The following is a 23,278-nucleotide window of genomic DNA, read 5'->3' as shown; positions in this document are numbered from 1 at the left end:
TTTAGTTTAAAAAAAAAAAGACAACAACCACAAAAACATCACCCACCATTGCCATACAACTCTTCTTGTCGAGAAGCTTGGAAATCTCACGCACTGTCATGAGGGACCTTCCTGTATGTTTGAGACTTTTTTTTTTTTAACAGAACTTCAATAAAAATGAAGATTTTTTTTTCTTTTAGGTCAACATTTCTTCTGGCAGACTGAGCCTGAAGTGCACTTTATTTCCTTTCGATTTAACGGCTCCAGCAGCTTTTCCAGTTAAATCGACTGTTCATTATTGAGCCCCATTTATGAAGGGCTGTGCAGTGCAGTTTAATGAATCCCTGGCACAAAGCTCCCTTTCAGGGGAGGAAAAGAATAGCGGCCTATTTAGGTCCCGTAGGGCTGTATGTCAAAGGCGGTCTATAATGCTTGTCAGGGAAGGGCAGAAATTCCCACTGATATAAGAATGTGCAAGAAATCAACTTTCACAACCAATGAGCAGATTAAGACACGATCAGGAAATGAGACTGTAGGTTTAGAACAGTGACACCTGTTTGAGCAGAGCAATTTTCCCATAACTTGTTCATGGTTAGACTTGGAGCAAAGAGGAACTGGGTGGGGGGATGGGCAGGAGGAGAAAACAGAAATTCAACAACAACTGCACAACCTAGTAGAATACTCAGGAGGTTTTCCTTCTTTTGGGGCTGTGCTGGACAGAGGAGAAAAAGGTGGATTCACTTTTTAGCTATCTAGATCAGAGGCAATCTGGTTTAATGGGAAAACCTAGATTTCAGAATCTATTTTTATCACTTATGAGTGGTGGGACCAGGGGAAATAAATTTCAATTTTCTAATCTGTGGTTTCCTCATTTGTAAAAGAAAGAGATTGGACTAGATTTGAGATTCTTAACTTGATGTTGTGAACTTATTTTTTAAATTATATATATTTTTGATAACTGTGTTTTAGTCTAATTAGTTTCCTTTGTAATCCTATACATTTTATTTTACGTATCTGAACACATTACATTGAGTAGAGATCCATGGGTTTCCCCAGTCTGCCAGAGAGGTCCCTAACACACAAAAATATTAAGAATCCTTTCATTAGATGCTCTCTGAATTCCAGCTTTGATGCTCTGATATGATGTTCTATTAATCTATAAACAAGTATTACTTTGTGTCAAACAATTTGTTCTTGAAATGCAGGTATGATGAATGAAAGCATCCCTATCTTGTGAATTCTAGCATTCTATGTTCTCTTTAAAATTTTTAATTAATAGTGTTTTATTTTTCCAAATACAAGCAAAGATAGTTTTTTAACATTCACCTTTGCAAAACTTTGTGTTCCCAAATTTTCTCCCTTTCTTCTCCCCTTCCCCCAAACAGCAAGTAATCCAATATAAGTTAAACAGAACAGTCTATGTTCTTAAGTCCCTTCTAACTCCAACATTCTGTGTTTTCAGGTCCCTTGTAGCCAAAACATTCCAAGTTCTGTGACTAAGCAGTGTGTTCTAGTTTTTCTTCCACTTGTAACAGACCCACTTCTTTATTGCTTGTCTCCCCTTCATTTCCTCTTCGGCTTGCCTGGGGCTGGCCATAAGGTGCTCAGACTGCAAGACTGTTCATCCAGCTTGGATGATGTGAGAGTCACTAATTGCCTTCTTTTTGCTGAGATGGAGGACCGTCATACCTTAACATCTGTCCTGCTATTATGACCCAAGATCCTCTAGGTCTTACCTTCTGTTTTTCTTCTATAGCCTCCAGAATTCCTGCCCTGTCATCTGACCTACTGACCCTTCCATCTGACCGGCAGCTGAACTTTTTTTTATATGTTGTCTCTCCCAATTAGAGGGTGAGCTCCTTGACAGCAGGGACCATCTTGCTTTTTTTCTTTTGTAACTTGTTGCTTAGTGCAGCGTTTGGCTCATAATGATCACTTTAAAATGCTTTTTCATTCTTCTAGCTCTAGAATTTCACAACTGTATGAAATCTATGTTAAAGAAACCTATTGGTCTTTTGTACATGAAGACATTGATTCCCTTCAAATAATGCAAGTAGAATACTTGATGATTTTTCTTCACCACAATCTTCCTTTTGTTATCTGGCTTTGAACTATACTGTGTGTTACTATGTAGACTGGCCAAATTGTTCTCATCCAGATGGACATTTTGTCCATGTATGAGGACAAGTGTGGAAAAGGGAACTTCTATGAGCCTCAGTTTCCTCATTTGCAAAATGAGAGGACAGGATTAAATAACTTCTGTGGTCCTTTCTAGCTTGGAATCTCTGCAGCAGGAGTTTGACTGGGATTCAGAGGAAAGAAGATGCAGACCTTATCACAAAAATTAATCAATCAACAAGCATTTATTACCTACAACTACTACTACAAGGTACTGTCTCAGATGCCATTTTCAGATAACACATGATATGTAAAAGGGCAGCCAGTAAACTAGTTCATCCACCTGATATTTCTTGATCAATGAATAGTCTGTTCTTCAAATAGAGCCAAGAAGTAGAAGGAGATTCAACTATATCATAATTGGGAAGGTGCAGTGCTTTCAATGAGGAGCTTTTAACAACATTTAATTTTTTAAAAATTTAATTTAATAATTAATTTTAAAATTATTTTTATTTATTATATATATTTATATATATTTATTATATTTTACACAATTTATATATTATAAATATAAATATTATTGAAATTTAATTTTTAAAATTTAATTTAATAATTAAAATAATTAACATTATTTTCCAATAATGTCACATATGGCCATAAGTCAGTGGACCATTGCAGTTTCAAAACAATGAAAACCAGAGACAGGGACCTTTGATTTTCCTGATATAGAGAATTTCTTAGTGAAGAAACTCCCTCAGGTGAGGTTAGCACCATCTCTATAAAACATCAGTCTTTGACAATTGCCCAGGACACTAAGAAGCTAAATGTCTTGCCCAGAATCACTCGGTGAGTAGTACCAGCAGTAGGATTTGAACCCAGGATCTTCTTGCCCTGAAGCTAGCCCTCAAACTAAGCCACACAGCCTCTTAGAAGCATTATGATAGATAATAACAACATGCAACAGGAGGGCGAATGGTGAACAATAAAAGTTGTAGCATGTTAGTTCATTGATTTGTGTGCATGAAGCCAAAAGGATTTCCTTCGAAATTGAAGAAGAGAAGACTTGGGAGAGTTGAAGGAAAGAAAACAGGAAATTCTATTGAAATATGGGAAAAGTTGTCATGGAAAAGGATTTATACTTGTTTTCTGTATCTCAAGTTCAGAACTGAGAGCAATTATGATATCTGAAATACTTCCCAGTCCTGTGACCCTGGGCAAACCACCTGACCTCAATTAAACCTGGAATATACAGGTTTAATTAATCTAATGAGTTTAAATTATTAGGGGCAAAAGTAGTCTTATATTTGGTTTTCAAAAAATAAGTTCCTGATTCAATGATGTTGGAAATATGACTAGGCAGCATTTTGTCTGAACAAGATTGGACTTTTTAGTTGTCTGTAAAGCACAATAGAAGTCAGTACCATGAGGCAGCAAAGAAAGCTAATGCAACAGAATGAATTTCATTCTCTTCATATTAAATCTCCTCTTCCCTTGATCTTTCCATATTGAAACCTGTTTCTTCCTATTCTTGTCATCAAAGACCAAAACCCTAGTCAGAGTCTCTAGTTCTGGATCTAATTTCTCTCATGTCCCACGACACACACATATTATCAATCAACCAATTAACAAACATTTGTTATATGCCAACTATGTGCTAGGCACTATGCTAAGCCCTGAAATCAGGAGGGAGTTAGCATTCTTCTTGCTCCCCATTGCCATTTTCAGGGCCTTCTTCTGCCATCTTTGCTCAGCAACATCTCTTCCTTTGAGAGTCACTCCATCTAGCTGTCACCCCATGAAGATCCTGGTGGCAGTTATGTAATGACATCCAGACCATTCTTTCTTTCTCACAGAGTTCAGAACTTGACTTCCACCTCAAGTTTTGTCCTTACACTTGGGCACACCAGTGTAGACATTGATAACTTCCCCAAGAACCCATATTATCATTAATCTTCTGAACTCCCATGATCTTCCCTTTTACTCATTTAAACACAAGGATATTGGTATCCTCGAGCTTATCACCCATAAGCATCATAAACCAGAACCTTGAAATTCCTCTCTGAAAAGATCTAACTCATGTTTCAATTGATCAATGGTGGACAGAAGCAGCTACACCCAAAGAAAGAACACTGGGAAATGAATGTAAACTGTTTGCATTTTTGTTTTTCTTCCCGGGTTATTTTTACCTTCTGAATCCAATTCTTCCTGTGCAACAAGAGAACTGTTCGGTTCTGCACACTTATATTGTATCTAGGATATATCGTGACATATTTAACATATGTAGGACTTCTTGCCATCTGGGGAAGGGGGTGGAGGGAAGGAGGGGGGGGGAAATCGGAACAGAAATGAGTGCAAGGGATAATGTTGTAAAGAATTTTTTTTCAAAGTTAAAAAAAAAAGGAAAAAAAAAAGAAATTCCTCTCTAAGTAGACTTTACTAATACTCTCTGTCTCTGTCTTTCTCTGTTTCCATTTCTGTCTCTCTGTGTGTATATCTCTTGGTGTCTTTGTCTATTTCTCTGTGTCTGTCTCTCTTTGTCTCTCTCTCTCAGTGTGTCTTTCTTTTCTCTTTCTTTCATCTTGTCTGTCTTTCTCTGTTTCTGACTGTCTCTCTCTCTCTGTCATTCTTTTTCTCTGTCTCTGTCATTCTTTTTCTCTGTCTCTCTCATCCTATCTTTCTTTCTTATTCTCTCTTTCCCTCCTTCCTTTCCTCTTTCTCTTCCTCCCTTCTTCCCTCCCTCCCTCCCCTCAGTGTTTGTCTTTGTCTCTCTTGTCGATCTCTTTCATTCTTTGTCTCTGTCACTCTCTCTGTCTCTGTATCTCTGTATGTTTCTCTTGGTGTCTTTCTCTGTCTGTCTGTCTCTCTGTTTCTGTATCTGTCTGTCTCTCAGTGTCTGCCTCTATCTCTGTCTTTATCTGTGTCTGTCTTTCTTTTTGTTTCTGTCTCTGTATCATTTTTTCTCTGTCTCTCTGTTTCTGTTTTTCTCTGTCTTTGTGTCTTTCTCTGTCTGTCTCTGTGTCTCTGTCTCTGCTTCTGTCTGTCTGTCTCTCTTTTTCTTGGATACTCTGTATCTTTCTCTTAGTGTTTTTCCAAATCATTGTTTCCTTTCTGACTTTACTTTCTTATATTTGACTTCACAGATAAGCGATGAGTAGGCAAAATTTGATTTTTTTTCTTATTTTTATCTTTAGCCCAGAGCACGTTGCTTGGTATACAATAGGAGACAAATAAATGCTTGTTTAATGATTGGTTTAACTGTACATTTTCATCTAATCTTGAATCTTTCCTTCATGTCCAATAGTAGTTCATACCTTGCTAGACTTTGATTCTGTATTATCATCACCATCTTCTTTCTTCTTTGCTGTTTGGGGCTTGCTTGTAAAGATATTGCAGTGGTTTGTCATTTCCCTCTGCATCTTACTTTATAGAAGAGGAAACTGAGGCAAACAGGGTTAAATTACTTGCCCAGGGTCATATAGGTAGTAAGTGTTTGAGGCCAGATTTGAACTCATGAATGAGTTTTTCTGACTCCAAGTCTGGTACTCTTATCTCCTGTATAGTAAATGCATCATTCATTCATTCATTCATTCATCTTATTTCAATTTTTTATGTGTACTACTGAACACTTTGGTATGCACATAATAGTTATTCTATAAATTTATGGTGAATTGAATTGGAAAATAGCTCAGTTTGTTAATGAATTTTTATATTGAGATAGCATCTGCCTTTATGTAATTAGCTCTCATAAAGGTAGCTTACATAGTTCAGTGGTAGAATGTTGGATTTGGAGTCAGGAAGAACTGAGCTTGAATCTTCCTTAGCCTCAGTTTCCTCATTTGTAAAGAATACTTTTGTATTTGTAAAGAATAATTGTAAAGAATACAAAAAATTGTAAAGAATAATTAGAATACTAATCTCACCTACCCTACAGGGTTGCTGTGAAAGTCAAATGACATAATGTATATAAAGTATTATATAAATGCTGTTATTGTTGTTATTGGCCCTGATTCACAGAATTATACAGGAACATAGATTTGGATTGAGGAGAAACCAATCTCCTTGTTTGACAAATGATGAAACTGAGGACTAAGGAGCTTAAGTGACTTGCTCAGATATTAAGTATGTAAGCTGGGAATCAAACTCACATAACAGGACTCCAAGTTCAGTACTTTCTGTAATGGGCCAAACTAACTTTCCATTTCTGTCTTTGTAGGTCATCTAGTGACTTGAATTTAAGCAAAGTGATTGTGAGCAGGACAGAAAATAAAAACGTGTTTTCCCTCAGCTAAAAAAAATCGTAATTTGAAAGAGTCAAAATACTATGATTATAAATATCTAATTAAGTTATTTCAAGAGTCACTGAGAAGTACCAAGACATATTGTAGAAAACTATCTGATACTTTCAAAGAGAAGATATTCTAAGGTCTTATTTTTTTCACAGAAAGATGCTTTATGGGGCAGAGTGAGAGTAAAGTTTGGTATCACAAGATCTTGAAAATGTGCCTGTATTTATTTCTTCTTTTAAGGAGATCAGCTGGGTTAGCTGGAGAAAGAACATGCATGTTTAATGCAATTATGCTGTCTTAATCTTCAAATCTCATCTATGGTATGTAAATCCAGCTGCTGAGCTCAAATGAATGCAAACTTTTGATGGCATGCTGGGCCATTGTTTTAATCCTAGACAATTTTTAGGGTACATGAAAATTTTCCAGCAAACCTTAGTTGAGCTCCTTAAGCTGGAAGGAATCCAACCTCATATAATAGGATCTAGGATCTGAGCGGTTCTCTCTGATATACCGGATATTCAGACACTTGGGATGCAATGTAACCCTGACTCATTAAATCCCTCATTGTCTTGCGAGATTGGACTTTGTACATTTGGGCTAAAGCAATTCCCAGAATCAGAGCAGCCTGAATTCCAGGGTGGGATGTGAAGTTACTTCACACTGATCTGTGAACTTTCAAAGTTTAACTGTGAGGCTTAAGCCACACAGGCATCTGAGTGTTTCAAATGGATAGAATGCTGGACCTGGTTTTAGGACACGTGAGTTCAAATCTGGAGTACCTCAGATACTTACTAGCTGTGTAATACTGAGCAAGTCACTTGAATTCTGTCTGCCTCAGTTTTCTCATCTGTAAAATGAGGATAAGAATAACAGCATTTACCTCTCAGCACTGTTATGAGGATAAAGTGAGTTAATATGTATAAAGTGTTTTGCAAATCTCAAAGTACTTTTTAATATTAGCTAAAATATGCTAGCTATTATTATAAGTTATCTTATTGGACAAAGGTTAACATGGCTTTGCATAACCCTGCCTCACTTAAATCCAATTCTCTTGCAAGTTAAGACATCATTCTCTTGATGTTATTGATCCTCTTTGAGAGATAAGGATGAACAGCATCATCTTTATGAAATAATCTGAATAAAATCCTTTTAAATTCAAAGGAGAGAAGCTAAGTTCTTTGCTTTTCAGAAAAAGGATATAATGAAAACTGTATGTAGCTGTTGTAAGTCATGTAGAATTGTAAAGTTATCCAGGGAATCAGTGCAGTCTAGAGATTAGGGATCTGACACTGGAGTCAGAAAGACCTGAATTTTAATCTCATTTTTGAGGCTTACTAGTTTTGTGACCCTAGGAATATCACAAATGCTTTTTGAGTATAAGACAATTCCTTATGATTTATCTACCAAATATTAGGTGGGTTGCATTACCTTGGAGAAACAGATGTAGCAGATAGGTAGTAAATAACAGAACTGGATTAAATTCTAGATTCTCTGACACAAAGTTGTTTGTTTCTTCTGCCATGAGGCTTCTTCTTGGAAATTGTCATTCATGTGCCTTGATTCTTGTCTCTTGATCCTTTTATTATTCAGTGCCTTGAATCAAAGTCCCTCAATTGGCTCAAGCCACTGTGTGGCTCAATTGCTCTTTCTTTGTGCAATTGCATCTGTGGTTTTTTTTTTTTTTTTTTGCTTCTGTCTCCTTGCACCTTCCATTTCCTCTTTCTTTTTCCTCCCTGCACATATTGTTTTTGTCTCAGGTGGTAATGTTCCTATCTGTGCCTTTGAACAAAGATAAAGAGGATTGTTCTCAAATCCAGAAAGACCTAAGTTAAAGTCCCATGCTTATGGGCTATGTGAACTAGAGTAAGTCATTTAACTTTTCAATGCTCTAAATGATTTTCTAAGGCTATATATTGCAGAGAAAGTGTCACTAGAATTGGCAGAGGGAGTTTTCTCACCAGGCCAATCTAAAGAAATTACAGGACCAATTCCTATTTCTAAGGGTTCTGAATATAGCATCTGCCATTTCTGCCTTGAAGATTTTCTATGCTATTTTTAGAGAGTTAGTGATTCAGTAATTCTGTTGCCTCCATTCTTTACCTGTAAAAATGAACTGGAGAATAAAATTGCAAATCAACAGTATCTTTCCTAAGAAAACCCCAAATGGCTCACAGAGCGATGAATATGACGGAAATGATTGAATAGCAGTGAAAACAACAGTGAACTATGAGGTGTGACCTTGAGAATCATCCCTGTAGTGAGAGCAATGAGTAATAGAGGAACACTATAGGTATACAGAACACTGTAGGTAACAGAATGTTAAACAGAGAGCAATGTAATAGAGTAGTGATAGAGGGATACTTTTGCTTATATAATTTTAAACAGAGAACAATGTAATAGGGCAGCAATAAAGGGGCACTTGTACCTCCATAATGTTAAAACAACCTAGAGAAGTCTTCATTCTCTATGGGATATTTATAAGAGGATATAGAAAAGAATAAATAGGGTAAGGAATAAGGTGTGAATAGGCTGTAGTTGACACCATTTAAAGGGATCCCTGCACATATGAGATCACAGATTCATGGAAGTCAGGATGGCTAATAAGTGTTGGGACACTGATGTAATGAAAAGAAGTCCTCTAGATTGGGTAGAGTCAATCGGTTAATAAACATTTATTAAGCACCTTCTATGTGTCTAAGCTAAGCACTGAGGATACAAAAAAAGGAAAGGAGCAAAAATCAGTCCCTGTTCTCCAGGAGTTCCCAGTCTGATGGGAGAAACAACAGGTTAACAACAAGATAAACTCAATAAAATAGAGATGGTGTAAGAAGGAAGGCACTAAGATTAAGGAGGACTGGGAAAGGCTTCTTAGAGAAGGTGGAACTTAATGTGTGACATAAAAGAAGCCAGGGCGGCCAAGAGGTAGGAGAGAGGAGAACGTTCAGGGTACAAAGGGATAGCCAATGAAAATGTGTGGAATTTTGGGAAAGAAGTGAGTAAGAATCATCCAAGATGGGAAAGCACAATCTTTCCTGGAGAAAGTAATACCCACACTGATACATATCATGGAACCACAAAAGTATTGCCATAGTCATGTCTAATAATTTGACTTGAAATCATCATACAGTGGAAAGTTAGAATGAATTTTAGAAACCATCTGGCCTTATTAGGAATACAAATATGAGAGTACAGAAGTAGAAGGTTCTTGAGAAGAAATATGTCCAACATCTCAATTTTATTTTTATGCATTTTCTATTTATTTTATTCATCTATATTCTATTTCGATTTACCTTATCTTCTACCTCCCTTCTTTCCATCTATCTACCTACCTGTTTAAACAAGTTTAAGTTTTAATAGTTTGAAACTGCACCAAACCTTTTGGAATACCTCTTATATTTATATAATCACATACATATATGCTGATTTCCCTGTTAGAATATAAAACTTTTGTGAGTGATAATTATTTTATTCTTAGTAGTTGTATTTTTAGCATCTGGCATATAGTAGTTGCCTAATAAACAATGAATTAATGATGGACAGGTCACAGCAGAGCTCGAACAATAAATCAGCTAATAAACATCTATTAAGTGTCAGTTACCACACAGATCTCTCTGGATATCAATCTAATCTTCTTTCTACTTTGTCATAGGCTGTTCTTCCTATAGTCACATTATCCTTTACAACTTCAAGACATCATTATTTGTTTTTCTACTTTTGTTCTTACTTTCTAAATAGAAATAACAGTTTCTCTGCTCTTCTTCCAGGAGTTCATGATCTGTTGAGGGAGCCAATAGGTAAACAACTATGTACAAATGTGATCTATTCAGGATAAATAGAGATAGGCTTTGAGGGAAGGCATATTATAGATGGGCTCCATGAGTTACTATGGCCAAAAACTCCATCATTTTTCAGACAGCATTATGGGTAAGTTTCATTGACTCAAACTAGACTTGTTCTTGGATAACAGACATAGTTCCTATCACTTCTTCAGGTTTTGAAGTCTTTTCAGTTGCCAGAGTTTGTGTGCCACTGAGAGTCCAAGATTACCTCCAGCTATGATGTAGTATTGGGAGAGGAAGTCAGTTGAAAAACCACACTAGACAGACTGTTTCTTCTGATAGATTATTAAAAATCAGTCTTTTTGGCTCTTTTATTGGCTTTTGTCATAAGATCATAGAATTGGAGAATTGAAGACTTTAGGAATCATCTAGGCCAATGCCTACTTAATGTATGGTTTCCACTCAGATTAAAGGAGTATAAACAAGCCTACTTGCCTAATTGTAGTAATAAGAATAACAATAATAATAGCTGACTCAAGAAATATTTAAAGATTTTCAAAGCACTCTTATTTTTGCACCTTTGAAAATGTTCAGTATGTGTTATATCTTCCTTTCATTGTAATCACTTGTTTTATATTATCTGACATTGAGTTCACAAATTGTTTTTGACACAAATTCTTTATTCACTCTGAAACTGAAGATCCTATTGGATATTAAATGTGTCTATCTCATCCCTTCCCCAAGTTGAGACTTGATTATAATGTAGGTTTAAAAAATTAAAAAAAAAACCTAGAAAATGTTAAGGAATTGGATAATGGGAAAGGGTGTGTGTAGAAAGAATGTTAGCAACAGAAGCAAAACAGGACAGTGGTGGTGAGGGCACAGAGAACAGTCCAACAGTGGGAAGTGAGGGTGGCTTTATCAGGGAGAAGATAATCCAACTACTTTTGAACTTGTTCTGAAAAAGGGTGAAAAAGAATGCAGTTTTCTTCTCCAGAGAGGGAGGGAGGAAGGGAGATCTGGGTGAAGAGGACAAAGGTGTGTGGGGATAAGGAAGCCAGGTTTTTCTGTTGCACTTAAGTTGATGGAAAACCATAAAACCATAAAGGGTCTCTGGAACACCTCAAGAAAGAAAGATGCTATTGTGGGGATGAAGTTTGACCCTTCTGGATGGTGCTACCTAATGAGCCTCACTAGTTCCAGGTTTGATCTAGTTGCCCTGAGCAAGCTTCCAGTTGGTTTATTGACTGCAAGTAGGGAGGGAAAGATTTGAAGGGAAGGAGGAAGCCAGAGAAAGTCAAGGTCACTTAGCAAAATGCGCATGAACAATCAAAAGGCTCTTCTTAATGTGTTATGCAAATTGGAAATAATACCTGCACATGCACTGAAATCCACATGGGGATTGTATCAGTAGAGTATTTTGTACAGCCTTATAAGAACTGGGCGCTCTCTCATTGGCCAATCCAAATTCCCTAGTATACTGTTAATTGTATCCATTAATTTCTTTGCTGATTCTCCAGTAATGTTGGATGGTATCAGGATGATACTATATCATTAGCAAGCAGATACAACTTTGTCTCCTCTAAGCTGATTTGTTGGTTTGTTTTGCTGAACTTTTCTAACTCTTTCATTTTAAAGTTCTTTGTAATGAAGAATGGTTATCATTGGTTATCAATGGTTATCAATGGTTATCATTTCCTAATTTAGAGCTTGGTGGTATCTTACAGGCCATCAAGTAGAATCGCCTTATTTTTCTGAGGAACTAAAGCCCAGAGAAGCCAAATGACTTGCCTAGAGTCACAAAACTAATAAGAATCAGAGGCAGGATTTGAAGTCTGATCTTCCTGATTCCAAGTTCAGTTCCCTGACTACAATATATGCTTGTTGTACAGGGGAAAGGAAGGAGTACATTCAGAAATGAAAGTGATATAAACACAAAAGATAACAATAAAAAACTTAATTTAAGGAAAGTCTGAAGTGTTACATATACATACATATGTATGTTATCTTATATTTACAACTCAAATACATCTATTATAAATTATTTTAAATTATTTGCTCAACATTGGTTATATCTGACATTTCTTTTTGGGTATTTGCATTTTTCCTTTTCAGTTTCCCAAACAACCTGTGACTTTGGGTAGACTTCTGCTACTTAGAGCTCTATGATACAGAGCTCTTAATGAAACAGACATGCTCACCTTGCTTAGAAGTAATAATCAAGAACATTTTTATACAGCAATAACAAAACTCAAGAGGAAATAATAGAAAAGAACTCACACTCAGAATGACCATGAGATGCATAAAATATCTGCGAGTCTGTCTACAAAAGCACACGTAAGCTTTATGTAAATATTATAAGATATATATTATTATAAAAAATTCATTAAATAAATGAATTATGCTGCATAATAAAAAATTCATTAAATAAATGAAATATGCCACTGTTTAAAAATTACAACGCTATTTAAATTAATTTACAGATTTATGCTCTACCAACCAAATGTTTGAGGGAATTTTTTTTTGTTCTTTCATGATTCATTTTTTTTTTATTATAGCTTTTTATTTACAAGATATATGCATGGGTGATTTTTCAGCAATGACAATTGCAAAACCTTTTGTTCCAATTTTTCCCCTCCTTCCCCCACTCCCTCCCCCAGATAGCAGATAGACCAATACATGTTAAATATGTTAAAGTATTTGTTAAATATAATATATGTATACATATCCATACAGTTATTTTGCTGCACAAGAAGAATCGGACTTTGAAATAATGTACAATTAACCTGTGAAGGAAATAAAAAATGCAGGCAGACAAAATAGAGGGATTGGGGATTCTATGTAGTGGTTCACACTCATTTCCCTGAGTTCTTTCCCTGAATGTAGCTGGTTCAATTCATTACTGCTCTATTGGAACTGATTTGGTTCATTTCATTGCTGAGGATTGCCATGTCCATCAGAATTGATCATCATATAGTTTTGTTGTTGACGTATATAATGATCTCCTGGTCCTGCTCATTTCACTCAGCATCAGTTCATTTAAGTCTCTCCAGGACTTTCTGAAATCATCCTGCTGGTTATTTCTTACATAATAATAATAATCCATAACATTCATATACCCCAATTTATTCAGCCATTCTCCAATTGATGGGCATCCACCTAGTTTCCAGTTTCTGGCCATTACAAAGAGGGCTGCCACAAACATTTTTGCACATACAGGTCCCTTTCCTTTCTTTAAGATCTCTTTGGGATATAAGCACAGTAGTAACACTGCTGGATCAAAGGGTAAGCACAGTTTGATAACTTTTTGAGCATAGTTCCAAATAACTCCCCAGAATGGCTGGATGGAGGGAATACTTTTTTAGAGTTTAACAAATTATAAAAATTCATTTGGAGGAATAAAATGCCTAGAAACTCAACACAAATAACAAAGAGAATAAAAATGAAGAAGTATAACATTTCTAGACCTCATATCATGCTGCAAAATATTAATTATCAAAACCATTTGTCATTTGTTAAAAATGGAAAAGTATTGTGGTGGAATAAACTAGATAAATAAGATTCAGAAACAATTAAATTCAATAATATATTGTTTCATGAACCCAAGAATACAAACTATTTGAGGTAAGAGCTTTCTATTTAACAAAAACTGCTGAGAAAAACTAGGGAATAGTGTGGCAAAATTTAAGTTTAGATAATCATTTTACAGCAACTAGCAAATTAGCTTGATATGTGACCTGAATATTAAAAGTAAACTATAAAAAAAATAATTGAAGTAAACCAGATCAGGTGCTTTTTACCACAATGGTGGCTGGGAGGATTCTTAACAAACAAGGAATAAGAAGATAAAATAGGTAATTTTTAATTATATGAAATTGTTTACATTAATAAAATCAATGTGACCAAGATAATTAATGTTATAAGACAAAACCCCTCAAAATTAATGCTACTAAGATAAAAAAAATCCTTGGATCAAATATGTCAGATAAGTTTGCTATTAAAGATGTAAAAGGCACTAAAGCATATATAATATCAAGATCCACTACTTAATGGAAAAGTGATCAAAGAATTTGAGCAAATACTTCTGAAAAGAAAAAAAGAAAATTATTAACAACCATATGAAAGATTTCTTCAAGTAATTTTCAATTAGAAAAACACAATAAAATAACATTGTTTCACCTAACATTCAGTAAATTGGCAAAGATGATGAAAGATAGAAGAAATAGCCATTGTTAAAAGGGCCTGCAGAAATTCACTAAACTAGTAATGCCTAAATACGCTAATTAGGCATGCTAATCCATTGTTGCTGAAATCATGAATTAGGCCATTGTTGAAATTAATTTGGAATTGTGCTAAATTTTTTTTACTGAAATATACATTTCCTTTGCCCTAGACCTCCCATTGGTAGGTACAAACCTTAAAGAGGTTAGACAGAAATGTCTCATGTACACCACAATATTTATGGCCCCATTCTTTGTAGCAGCAAAGAAATGGAAACAAAATAGATATCTGTTTATTGGGAATGGGCAGAATATTATGATACATAAGGCTAATGATATAACACTAGATTATAAGGAACAGTAAATGTGAAGAATTCAGAGAAGCATAGAAAGAAATGAATTGTTGTAAACTAACATAAGCAGCTACATGGTGCAGTGAGCAGAGTGTTGGCCTGGCATTAGGAAGACCTGACTTCAAATGTGACCTCAGACACTTACTGGCTGTGTGACTCTGGGAAAGTCACTTAACCCTGTTTGCCTCTGTTTCTGCAAACCACTCTAGTCTCTTTGTCAAAAACAAAAAAACCCCCAAAACCCCCAAAAAAACAAAACCCAAATGAGGTCATGAAGAGTTGGTTGTGACTGAAAAGACTCAATAGTAAAAATAAACAGAACCAAGAAAATGACACACATGAAGACTACAATAATATCAATGGAAAGAAAAAATGAAGCTAATTATGATATCTGATTTTGATGTTCCAGATTGGCCAAAGAGAAAATTCACCTCTATTCCCCCCCCTTTATTATTTTTTTTTTGCAGAGAAGAGGTATAGAATATCAGATAGTTTTGATTTTTCGAAATACTTAAACATGAATGATTTTATTCAATAACCTGAATCTTGTAGAAAGACAGATCCTTAGTTGTGAAATGACTTGCACAAAGACATATAGTTCCTTTGTGGCAAAGCTGGGTTTAGTACCCTAACCTCCTGATTCCCTAGCCTAGGACCTCTACTCTGGGACAGGCAATTTCCCCCAATAACCAGGGTTTTTTATCTGGGGTCCATTGAATTTGTTTAATATTTTGATAATAGAATTTTGATGTAATAATTTTCTTTTGTAATTGTTTGTATTTTATGCCTTTGAAAACATTTTTATAAATCCCTAGGATTAACCAGAGTGTCAAAGAAGTCCATGACAAAAAAGTTAAGAAACCCTGGTATAAATGAGAGAAAATCAATTCACACAGTTTTATTATTTTTCTATGTCACTAAGTTACATAAGTACTAGAAGTAAATCTTCAAACAATATATTGATGTGGTAAAATAAGAGTCAGACTTAAAGTTAGGCAGTCAGCATTTCAATGTTGGCTTTTTAATTGCTCTGTGTACTAGGACAAATGACTTCATCTTTGTAAGACTGATTCTTCTATTGTCAAGTGGAGTATCTAATAGGGTTATTTTGAGGAAAGTTGTTTGTAAACCTGTAAAAGTACCTTATATTATTCTGATTTGGGAGCAAAGAACAAAGATTGGAATCTCAGATTTTTGGAGAGGAATTGTAGTTTCAAAAGACCTGAATTAGCATCCTTACTCTGCCATATGCTAGTTGTGTGACCTTAGACATTTGTTTAAAACTAATACCCTTCTCTGGGCCTTACTTTTTTCACTTATAAAATGAATAAAATCTATATTTTTAAAGTCCCTCCCGGTTCTAAACCCTATGATTCTAAGATTCCCAGTCTATTGTTTTTTTCATGGAATTCATCTCATTCTTCTGAAGAAATAAGAAACTTTACATTGTTTCTCCAGATTTATGATATAACCACGCTCATAACTATGAGCTGATGTGAATCATTTAGAAATATTATTTGAAAGTCTAAAAAAAGACTCATATGGTGATTCCTCCCCCACAACCACACAATTTATTGTCTTTTTAGGGAATATTATCCAGGTTGCAAAGGGGAAAATAAAATTGATGAGCTACCATTTGCTGCTGCTACCCTATGGAGCTGCAAGAAAGAAGGCAGATTCCAGGTGGACATTTGGAAAATCCAAGTGTGAAAGAACAATGTGAAATCTCAATTCTCCAAAATGGTTTTGGGAGGTGAATGCAATCTCTTGGGCCCCTGTGGGGCTTGGTTCCTAAGGAAACTAATCCTCACTCTGCTCAGTGTTATGCATCACTGGTGCTGAAGAGCTTCGACTTGAAGGCTCTGTAAACAGCCCCCTGAGCAGGCTGGATCGGAAAGTCACTCTCTTCCCAATAGGAAGTGAAACATATTAATGTCACATTCACTCGATTGAGCATGCTCACTCAATGAGCAGAGGAAGGAGCTAATGGGCAGTCTCTTTATCTAAACTTTGACAACCTCAATATAAGGTTACTGTGCAAAACTAAGAAGCATAGAGGTAGCTTTGGAAGGGCAAATTTCATAATAAGCCATTGGAAACTGAGACTGAATTTATACAAGCAAGCTACATAACTAAAGCCAACAGATATTTTGATTCATTCTTATTCATATCAATGTTAATATGAAAGGCAGAATAGTGTCATGGATAAATAGATAGTCCTCTCCAAGACTCAGATTTTTCACTTGTTAAATGGAATACCTAACAGAGTTATTCTGAAGGTTATTCGTCTTCTTGAGTCTGAAAGACTGGGTTTGAGACCTGCCTCTGACACATATTGATTGTGGAGCCCTGGGTAAAACACTTGTCCCCCAGTGCCCCAAGCAACTCTCAAGACTGAAAGTTGAAAAATGTGGCTCTGCATTGGAAAAAGTTTTCTTATTTGGAGTTCCCTAAATCAATGAAATCACAAGTCTATACCCCATAAAAATATTACTAATAATAGCTTGCATTAATATGTATCTTCAGGTTTATAAAGAAAGTTCTTCATAATAGCTGTAAGATAGAATAAAATTTTTTAGTCCCATAGTGTTTGACCTATGAAACTCATTCCTCATAGCAACTTTGTGAGGTATGTAATTTAAAAATTGTTGCCCATATTTCACATGACAGTTTTGGGGATGTGTGTTAGTGTTTGTATGAGACAGTATAGTATAGTGCAGTGGTTCTCAGAGTGAGGTTTGAAGACTATTGGGGTTCCTGAGATCTTTGGAGGTGGTTCTTAAGGTAAAAATTTTTTCATAATAATATGAAGACATTTTGATTTATAATACTGCATTATAACTATCAGTACTGTGTGTATTGATATATGTATAAAACCCACATTTAAAAAGAAAAAAAGACTTGTTGGAGAAAGCCTCAAATTTTATGAGTGTAAAGAGGTCTTCAGACCAAAAAATTAGAGAATCCTTGATGTAGCAGATCAAGGGAGCTGGCCACAGAGTCAAGCCAGGCCAAAGTTTAGATTGTCTCTCAGACACATATTTCTACTGCATGGGCAAGTTTTACCTCTCAGTACCTCCCACAATTCTCTAAGATTTTAGGTTTCTTGTAATTACTCTTCTGAACTGAAAGAGGGAGCTTCTCCCTCTTTATATTATATTATAAAACCACAGTTTTATAAACCAAAGAAATCACTTATATTCTCTCTCTGTCTCTCTCTTTCTCTTTGTTTCTGACTCCATTTCTGTCTCTTTGTGTGTCTCTCAATTTGTACATGTGTGTATACTTAGATCAGTGATGCCACTGGTATAGGGAACACAGATGATGAACTCCCTTTGCCACTGCAGATCAGCATCTTTCCTGCAACATATAGTCCATGAGTCAACTAAGAGGTTAAGTGATTGGTACATCATCACCCAGCCATTATGAGTCAAAAGGCAGCACTTGACCTCAAATGATGCATGCTACACTGCCAATTTTCTCTACTACACCAGGTTCCCCCCAATCTCTGATCACAGCTTGTCAGCTGTCAATTATTGTTTGATTCTTACTTTTATTATATAATAAGGAGACAAAGACTCCCACAACCCTTCTCCTTTACTGACTTGCTTCTCTTTTCTGCTCTTGGAGAAAGACAAATGAAGGTTGGGCATCATAGGGATGATAGGTGGAGGTGAGTAGTTCAGTTTAGGGGGATTACAGAATCCTTAGAATAGAAAAGTGTGAGATAAGATTAGAAAATTAGTGATGCTGAATCATGGAGTTTCATGAATATCAAGTGAATGTGTTTGGACTTGACAGTGTTAGGAATAGGGAGCTTTGAAGGATTCTGAGAAGATGAAAGATGTAAGATTTATGTCTCTGGAAGTTATCTGGTAGATGTATGAAAGAAGAATTGGAGAAAGGAGAGAGCTGTTGGAACAGTCCAGTCAAGTGGTGATAAGGGCAGAGTGAATAAAAATCTAGGATTGATGTCAGGAAGTTCTGAATTCAAATTCTCACTTCATATTTCTGAGTTATAATAGGGTTGATAAGTGGAACCCTTGATTTACTGAACTGTGCAGACCCTCCTCGACTTCCTCTTCTCCAATCTAGCATGTACACTTTGATTCAGTAGGGAGGGGGCATATCTTCCTGAAGTTTTAATAGTTTGTCCAATCACCCTTGTTATATTACATGCTACACTATGATTAACAAGTAACATAATTTATCTATGTGCTTCAAATAACTTGGGGGGGGGATTAGGTGGTGTAGTGGATAGAGCACCAACCCTGAAATCAGAAGAACGTGAGTTCAAATGTGATCTCAGACACTTAACACTTCCTAGGTGTGTGACCCTGGGCAAGTCACTTAACCCCAATTGCCTCAGGAAAAATAAAATAAAAAAAAGAAACAAAGAAACAAAAAAGAAAAACAAATAACTTTCTAGTCATGGAGCATGGTGTTTGTGGTCTCTATGAGTACAGGAAGCTCCTTTCCTTGTAGTTACTGACAGCGACACAAATCCTTCACTTATTATTGCTTATGGGAGGTACGAAAGAAGAATAAAAACTATCAAGAGTTAGTGACGGTCAGAAAATCTTTCAAACCAATCTGAAAAGGATTGAATAGGATCCTACCCTGTTAGTTTCCAAGTTGTAGCCAGGATTAAACGGCTAGGTACAGAGGTGTATAGCAATGGATTTATTTGGGGTTAAAGGCAGAGCTATGGCAGAAGTACTGGGGTTAGGGACAGAGCCTGGGTTTCTCCATTCCAGGGTAAGTTGTGCATCTCTGGAGCCAACCTCTCTATTGCTGATTGTCTTCTCGGTGGAGCCCTGGGCTGGTTAGTACCAAAGAGCCAGGCACAGTTAGTTACTTTGATTTGGGCAGACATCGGGAGAGTTCTGTTTAAAAAAAAGTTAGAATTATCTATCTTGAGGGTTCTCTTTGATAGAGGAGAAACAAAGTAAAAAATACTTAAGTAAGTCCTAGGATAAGGTAAGCGGTAAGGGGTTGGGGTAGGAGAAAAGGCGGAGAAAAGGAAATTCCATCTTCTTTCCTTTCCCGTAGGGAGCTGAATGGGGAAGAAGTCCCAGAGGCAATTTTAGAGGTTCTACGGGAGTGGGAAGCAAAGGGTTAATACAAGGGCTAGGAGAGACAAAATAGGAGGGGGGGGGGAGAGAATCTAACTAAAAAGAGCTCTTGGCTCCTCCCCTTCTACACAGTGTCAGCTCGCATCTCCCTCTCACCCGCCCCCCTCGCTCGTTCCCTCCCTCCCCTCCAGTTTACAAGATCTAATGAGCTCCCCTGGGAGCTAGAGAAAAGGCCCCGGCTTCAGAGCGCACGGAGTGCTCCAGTCTGCAGCTCTAGGCAGTCTCGGGAACGGGAACAGGGATCCCGCTGTTTGCGAAGCCTATCCTGGACGGGGCGTGAGCTGATCTGAGGTCTGGGGAGTGGAAAAGTGACTGTGGACGCCCAAGGGAGCAAACCGCTTGGGGTTCAAAAGGCTCCCATTGAAAAGCCAAGTTAGGCGCCGACTAGGCTACTGAGACCCAGGAGGGGAGAGTCGGAACCGGGGCCAGGCGGCCGCAAAGATGGCTGTACAGGCAGCTATCCTCAGTCCCCATCACTTCATCCCTTTTTGCTTCCCCGGGTCTCCCGGGGCGCTAGGGATGGATTTTGGAGACCTAGAGAAGGGCTGTTGCTTCGAGGAGGATGAGGCCGGGGGGACTGGGACCGCCCTGCTTGGTGAAGTTGTGGCCGCTGAGGGAGCCGGCGGAGGGGGAGGCGGCGGAGATTTCAGGGAAGCCACTCGAGACCTGCTGAGCTTCATCGATTCGGCGTCTAGCAACATCAAGCTGGCCCTGGACAAGCCCGTCAAGTCCAAGCGGAAGGTGAACCACCGCAAATATCTCCAGAAGCAGATCAAGCGCTGCACTGGTATGATGACCTCCTCTACGGCCTCTGCCTCGGGCCCTGCTCCTTCCGTCTCTCCATCCCCCGGCCCCGCAGCTGCTGGCCCGGCTGGGACTCCCGAAGCGCCCCCGAAGCGACTGCCTGCTGCCTCTCCCGCAGCCCCGGGTCCCCAGGGCAAAGCACCCCCGAAACGGGAAGGCTCCCAGGCCGCCGCCAGTCTTCAGAGCAAGAGCCTGGCTGCCCTCTTCGACTCTTTGCACCAGGTTCGAGGGAACTGTGGTGAGAAAGGAGGAGCCGGAACCTTGGCTGTGGCGCCCGGAGGAGGCGGCGGCGGCGGCGGCGGCGTGGGAGCCGAAGGAGGTGGTCCAGCTGTGGTTATAGCTGGAGCCGGAGGGGGCAAGAAAGTCCCTCTCCGGAATCGCAATCTACCCCCGTCTTTCTTCACCGAACCGTCTAGGGCAGGTGGATGCGGCCAGCCGGGGGCTGGCGTGACCTTTCGCGAGCTGGAGAAAGGCTGCGAGGCGATGGAGTTTTTCGAGCTATTGAGTCCCGATTACTGTGCGGGTGGAGAGGTTGGGAGCTTACTATCCTCCGAGCCTCTCGATTTGTTCCCAGCTGCCATGCGGGCCCCCCAGGAGCTGGAACACATCCTCTACGATCCGCACCCCGCCGTGGTCTCTAGCTTGCTATACTCAGAGCCCTGGAGCACCCCGTGCCCCCCAGCCAAGAAGCCTGCCCCTGCTTCCAATCGCGGGGGCGGCGGCTTGACCTTGAACGAAACTTTGCGCCCCTTGTACCCCGGTACCTCAGACTCCGCTTCCAGCCTCGGCTCCCCTGGGGGAGAGGACAACGCCGGCCCTTTGACGCCTTTTGCTCAGTTCTTCCCTGACTGTGCCCTGCCAACCCCACCTCCTCCCCACCAGATGCCTTACGATTATGGGGTGGGGTACAGCCGGGTTGCTTATTCTGGGCTTTAGAAATTGAACTCTGGGGAGAGGGGGCATCCTTGAGGGAGGAATCGTGTAACATGAACTCCCTTGTATGTACTCATTACACGGCCGTGGGCGGAACGGCGCAGCTCTCCCTTCTAAGCTGAAAGATCCATTAAAAAGTAGACGTGACAATGAAACTGACTTTTTATTTTTTGGGGAGGAGGGGTGAGAGAAATTTAGGAAAGAAATATGAAGTGTGATAATCATCCACACTCACCCCCTTTCCAAAGGGGGAAAAAGCATAAAAATAAGTTAGATATTTCTTGTACAACACATTGCAGGTACATACAGAGTTTGTAGGCAGAGAGGGAAAGTCTGAAATTCCTACGTATCCAGATTTTCAGGAATCCGGGGTCATTTGGGTTGCATTTAATGCTCTTTTTCTTGAACTGGTCTACGTTCGTCCGTGTGTGTGCGTGCGTGTGTGTTGATGCTTTTTTTTTTTAACCTCAAGTGGATTATTGACTTTAACATAGAACAAAAATAAAAAGAAATACTTTATTTCTTTGAATGTTTTCCTAGATGGTAGTTTTACATATTATTCCTAATATTGATTAGCGCAGATATAGATAGAGAAAGTCTTATGGGATTCCTTCTGTCTTGGGTGTCACTGTTTCCTACCATATATTTTCTACTTTTTACTGGTTTTTCTGTTTTTGTCCCTCTCTCTTTCTCTCACTCTTCTACAAAGAAAGTCAACATCCCCAACTCCCTCAAATTGTCCCTCTTTTCCCAAAATTCACAGTTTAATTAGGTAGACATCATGAATGATGTACAAACTATATACAAGATAAGGGGAAGATAGTCAATAAAAGAAAAACATTAGCCATTAGTCAGTAAAAATGCAATCAGGATAGAGTATCTTGTGTGAGAACCATCAAAGAAGTCAGAGTCACTAAATCCCAATGTATTTGACAGAGTATAATATGTAAAAAGACTGGAAAGAAAGGAAGAGGCCAGTTTATGAAAGGCTTTAAAAGCTGAACAGATAATTTTATATTTGATACTGGAGGTAATAAGAAGCCACTGGAGTTTATTGAATGGGGAGAGAGATGATGTAGTTATATCTATTCTTTAGACAGGTTAATGTAATGACTAAGTGGAGAATGGAGTAGAATGAGGAGAAACGAGGCAATTTGAAGGTTATTGAAATAGTCTAGATGTCAGATGAAGTACTGCATCAAGATAGTGGAGACAAATTGGGCACATATAATTAAAAGAAACAGCAAAAGAAGTTTTAAATTCTATTCCCAAATCCCACCTTTCTGAAACAGGATAATGCATGTTCAGAATGTTGGATAAGGGCTACTGCACTGAATTCCTTAATGAGAGGAACATCTATATTATATATCTATATCTATATCTATATCTATATCTATATATGTTTTTGCTGAGACAATTGGGGTTAAGTGACTTGCTCAGGGTCACACACCTAGGAGGTGTTAAGTGTCTGAGATCAGATTTGAACCCAGGTCCTCCTGACTTCAGGGCTTGGGCTCTATCTACTGTACCACCTAGCTTCCTCCCCCCCCCCCATATAGTTTTGAGCAGGCCATTCAAGCAAAGTGATTTGATTAGGTTCTTTCAGGAATATCTTGGAAAGGTGAGGGAATGCCAATGGATTTCTTGATATCATCCAATAAACACTTGATT

General features: G+C 38.1%; 1 protein-coding gene across 1 annotated transcript; it reads left to right on the top strand.

Annotated features, from left to right (window-relative positions):
• The first annotated feature begins 19,762 nt into the window (after window positions 1-19,762).
• Window positions 19,763-21,754, top strand: FAM181B (family with sequence similarity 181 member B). The gene has a single exon (XM_023499674.2). It carries the CDS (start codon window positions 20,312-20,314, stop codon window positions 21,608-21,610), a length of 1,299 nt encoding a protein of 432 aa, XP_023355442.2. The 5' UTR covers window positions 19,763-20,311; the 3' UTR covers window positions 21,611-21,754.
• Window positions 21,755-23,278: the final 1,524 nt, after the last annotated feature.

Source organism: Sarcophilus harrisii, chromosome 3 (genome assembly GCF_902635505.1).
Source record: "Sarcophilus harrisii chromosome 3, mSarHar1.11, whole genome shotgun sequence".
NCBI classification, from domain to species: Eukaryota; Metazoa; Chordata; class Mammalia; order Dasyuromorphia; family Dasyuridae; genus Sarcophilus; species Sarcophilus harrisii.
The sequence above is the reverse complement of the archived record's forward strand: the minus strand, read 5'-3'. Positions and strand labels throughout refer to the sequence as shown.

What these genes read in the sequence shown, in the direction of transcription:
- FAM181B (XM_023499674.2), top strand. Translation starts at nt 20,312, where the DNA reads ATGGCTGTACAGGCAGCTATCCTCAGTCCCCATCACTTCATCCCTTTT.